At 43.9% G+C, this 4,942-nt stretch overlaps 1 protein-coding gene across 1 annotated transcript; it reads left to right on the forward strand.

The window, feature by feature from the left end:
* The first annotated feature begins 640 nt into the window (after positions 1-640).
* Positions 641-2,350, forward strand: rmi1 (RMI1, RecQ mediated genome instability 1, homolog (S. cerevisiae)). The gene has a single exon (XM_030766494.1). It carries the CDS (start codon positions 641-643, stop codon positions 2,348-2,350), a length of 1,710 nt encoding a protein of 569 aa, XP_030622354.1.
* Positions 2,351-4,942: the final 2,592 nt, after the last annotated feature.

Here is a 4,942-nt window from a genome sequence, read left to right on the forward strand (position 1 = left end):
TCGCTCAGCCAGCATGAATTCAGTATTAAAAGTCGCCACATTTACCACATTCAGTCTTAAGTTAAATCAATAAAACAAAAACATCTCATTCTGATCATGTCGTTACAATTAAAAGCTATTTTCCCCACCCACCAGCTGCAATTTTTATATATATTATGAATTGACATTAAATTTAAAATGTGGACATGAACATGTATGGAAATATGCACTGTGTATGAAAGAATCGAAATTATCAACACAAACAAATTTACATGACAAAATAACAAAGAGGGAGCTTACATACCTGGGTAAAACACAATAATATCAGTACAGCAATTCTACATGCGTACCTTTAACAGAGAAAGGAAGAGAATGACCTAGCTTGAGATCGGTAAACTAGCATGTTACACAGAAGTGCTGTACACGATAAACACATACACACACTGTAATAAACATTATGACAACAAAGAACAGCATTTGTGACCTGTACAAAGTAAGATATGTGCTTCAGTTTAGCATTTTTACCCCATTTTAGCATGATATTGACATGAGCATTCGTATAGACTTAGCCAACAGAGGAGAATACTGCAAATTCTGATGATAACGTTGTACATTATGCTCTTTGACTTTTTTTTTCCCCCGCCCAGATTGCAGTCATAAGATGTCAACAGCAAGTACAGCTCAGGCTACCCAAGCCTGGCTGCGCTCTTCTAGGCAAGTGCAGGTGCCAATGACCTGGCTGGAAGCCTGCGTTGAGTGGATTTTTGAGGAAAACGGGGGCGCCGCAATGTCTCAAGCCCAGCTCAATCAGCACGTCCTGGACCAGTGGCTGCTTACGGATCTCAGAGACCTGGCCCACCCCGTTCTTCCGGCAGGGATCTCCGAAGCCCAAAAGACGGAGCTGAACGGTTGTTACTGTGTACAAGTTGATTCTCTCCTGGATGTGAGCCAGCCCGCCTACACTCAGCTGCAGCGCCACAGGGGTTCCGACTGCTCCAACGAACAGGTGTCCGCCGTGACACAGGCTACCCAAAAGCCATGGGAGGCCAAACCCACGCGTATGTTAATGTTGCAGCTCACGGACGGCGTGCAGTGCCTGGAAGGAATGGAATATCAGCCCGTCCCAGCCCTCAGTGCCAGCCTACGCCCTGGCGCCAAACTCCAGCTGTCGGGCCGCATCGTGTGTCGCCTCGGGGTGCTTTTGCTCAAATCGGAGAACGTGAAGGTGATGGGGGGTGAGGTGGAGGAACTGATGGAGAGGAACTTCCAGGGAAGGGTGCTGTGCAGGACTCTCGGACTCCCTGAGGAGGATCCACAAAGGGAAGGTGAGCAAGATGATGAGGAGCTCCTGGTGAGCCTTGAGAACATGGTGGAGAACCAGATGGCACCAAGAGCGGCAGGAAGTCTGGATAGCGGCTTTGAGAGCCTGGGATCACGTGCTTCTCTCGGGTTGGAACCTCCCTACTCCCGTCACTCGGAACCCTCATGGATGGCTTCCAATCCTCAAACACCCCCGAATCATGGAGGGAACACTCCAAGCGTGGTAGAGATTCCTGATGAGGACTTTGACGATATTCCACTCGATGAGCTGGACGATGTGATTTTTGACCAGGAATTTCCTCCAGAGCTGCAGGATTCCCCAAACACAGAGGTGAACTCAGTTCAGAGCGTAATCCCAAGAAACCAAACAACTGTGAACAGGAGTGCAGAGCTGATACCTCATTCAGCTTCCGTGCATTCTGCCACTCAGGAAAGTGAACCCTTAGAAGAAATGGACATTCTCCCCAATGACCTTGACTGCTTTTTCCCCTCAGAACCACAGCCCTCAGCTGCACAGTCAGTTTCTGTAAAAGCACACAGTTCAATGGGTCAAGAACCTAGTCTTCTGAAGCCAAAAGACCACCCCACTCAAGAACTAAGAGAACCATCAACCGTTATCCCCTCACCCTGGACCTATTTATGTGTCTTGCAGGCAAACGATTGGCCACCATCATATGTTAGGGAGGTACGTATGTATGCCTTTATTGTCACCCTTCTGGGGAATCTACAAAGCAACGGGGGCACATGGAAAATCGGTGCCACCATTTCAGACGGGACGGGCTATCTCGACGCGGACCTCTCGGATGGGGTCCTCGCCAGCCTGATTGGGTTTTCCGCAGCCGAAGCAAGAACTATGAGAAAAGACCCAGGTTTGCGCGGCCAGGTTGAGGCCGGGATGCTGAAATGTCAGAGGGCTCTTGTTGACATGTGTTGTGTCATGACCGTGCGTTTCGACCCAGCGGTTGGTCGAGCTGTTGTCTTAGAAGTGGACGATGTTTCTGAAAGAGACCGCTCCGAGCTAGAAAGGCGAGTACGAGGTAGAAAAACATAGCATGGAGAGCCTTGAAAAAGCTACTAATGGATGCAGGGTTATGGCTCTTTGGATGAAAATGATTCGTGCCCATAAACTTAACAGGCAGTATTGTCTGTCTACTGACTCAGTATAATGTACAGTATAATGTCAAGATCTTCACTACACTGTGTTTGTCATCTTATGTTGGCATGTTGGTTACACTGTATGAGTGATGTAATGTTGGCATGTTTTTTGTTTGTTTGTTTTTTTACACTGAATAAACTATTTTTATCTAGACATTGGTGACACTGTTTGAGTGATTTTATGTAGACATCACAGACATTATTACATTGTATGAGTGATGGGGGGGGGGGGGGGGATTTAGGGGATATAGAAAAAATGAACATCTAAAGCACCTGCTTCTTTGATTATACTTATATAAAAATATTCATGTGATATTTTGTTACTCTACGAGAGCTAATAAAGTTTAATGTTTTTATCTACAGTTTTACTGTGCACATTCACACAGCTCGTTGCAAAGCTAAATGTTGCAATGAGTACGTAAGTGAAAGTGTTCATGGGACTCCCAGATTGATTTAATGACATAAATAACAACAGATTATTAAAAAAAATAAACACTGGCTTAGCTGAATTACATTTGGATGTCAGGTCTTTTTAGTTGTTTTAAAACATGTTCTCAATGATAATGGCCACATTGGCTTCATCAGTCAGTTCTGAACTGGGTTAAACAGAATGTCAGTTAAATCCTCATTTTAGCGCTCATTATGCATGCAGAGAGACATTACCAAACATTGTTCTTTTTTTTCTTTTTTTATTAATTCTGCAAAGGAGTACAACATTGTTATAAGGGAATTACATAGGTACAGTAATACATGCATGATAAAATGATAAAAACATACATGTACGCGAAAACACAAATATATACGAAAACACAAACACACTCGCACAAGGAGAGCAAACCCACTACAAGGAAAGCAAAACATTACGTATTGTTATCTGTTGAAGACTGCTTCATAACACTTCTTAAATGTGTCATTCTTCTTCTCCTCAACTAGGGATACAACATCGCCCTCTTGTGGTAACGGGATGGATGTCAACAGCCTTCGTAGTCTGCTCCGTCAAATCTGTTGGTAGAGCCCTATGGGAGAAAACAAAATCCCAAATAATGATGCAAAAACACTATTGAAATTTTTACTCTCCGCCACACCTCACAACAGCAATTATGAGCAAAATTCATGCTTTATTCCACCGGCAAGATCACCATCCCGTGGTCATGTACATCAGCACATAGTATGACAGAGGCAGACCAATGGAGTATGTGAAATTAAACTGTAATATGTCATAGAGAACACCGTATGGACTTAACCGTCCGATCAATGAGGCGTCATTACACAAATACTTGATCAATAAAATGAATGCATTTGAATGCAACGTCCATACTTTTTACTCCGAATGAAACTGTAACATTTATAGCGTTAATCAACGGACCACTTTTAGAGGGGCGATAAAGTGCTATTTCATTGATATTATAGGTGCGCTCGAAAGCGCTCTTTTTTAAGCCCTCTCAGTATTGAGAATGCTATAGTTCATTACATTATACAGTGAATGGCATCTCACAGCAGTATTCTCCGAAGGGATTCTCTACAATTGCAGGCTCAGTGGATTGTTGACCTTCAATTAGCCTCCTGGAAACAGCTGCAGAGCAGGGGGAATGAGTCACTGCTCAGCCACCGGTAGGTGACATCAGAGGAGCGCGCTTTCCTTTCGCCTGCATTTGGTTACTAAACCCCAATCGCCACAAGCATGTATTCAGACGGATCGGCTAATGAAACTGTAAATTCAGAGAGAAATATGCTCTCTCTCCCACGACAGAACCTCCTACGTGCCAAGACTTAAACAACATCGACTAGGAAAGACAGGATTCGTGAAAAGCAATCGATCCTGCCTTATGAATCACCGACTATTTAATACAACAAAACATATTAAATAAACTACATCAACGTATGACTTGAACATACACGTGTTACCCTCTGCCCTACAGACCCTGGTTTATTTTGTTATTGAGCGAAACTCTAATGGACAGGTGCATCATTCTCCTCGCCAGACATCTAACTACGTGGTGATGTACAGTATATGCATAATTCTTCTTCGATTTGTACTGTCGTTTCGTGCGTCAAAGCTCACGTCAGACTATGGAGACGCTTGGACACGGGGAGGGACGGTAGCGTTATCACTGTAGTCAGCAGCAGCATCAGACCTGAGTGATGTGTGTGTACTTGTGTGTATATGCGCGTGTGTGTATACGAGACAGAGACAGCGCACTGCTGCTCTCTCATTGCGCGCCCTCAAAATACGATTTCCAGCCTCGAGCCGAAAGAGTGTATTGGAAGCACGTATTTTGTTGCTAATTAGGGAGAGGACATTTTTCACAAGTTCTAAAACGTGAGTTAGACACTATAGACGCCAAGTTGTCACTCAAATATAATGGAAAATCATTTAGTTTCATGCCACTCAGCTAATCTCATGTCTTTGTTCTCACCGTTGTTTTTTTTTTCAAATAGACATGACATTCCTTCAGATATACTTGCATGAAAGGCCATAATAACTCTT

This window comes from Chanos chanos, chromosome 1 (assembly GCF_902362185.1).
Source record: "Chanos chanos chromosome 1, fChaCha1.1, whole genome shotgun sequence".
In the NCBI taxonomy this organism is placed as follows: Eukaryota; Metazoa; Chordata; class Actinopteri; order Gonorynchiformes; family Chanidae; genus Chanos; species Chanos chanos.

Excerpts from the sequence above, each read along its gene's own strand:
- rmi1 (XM_030766494.1), top strand. The coding sequence starts at position 641 with ATGTCAACAGCAAGTACAGCTCAGGCTACCCAAGCCTGGCTGCGCTCT.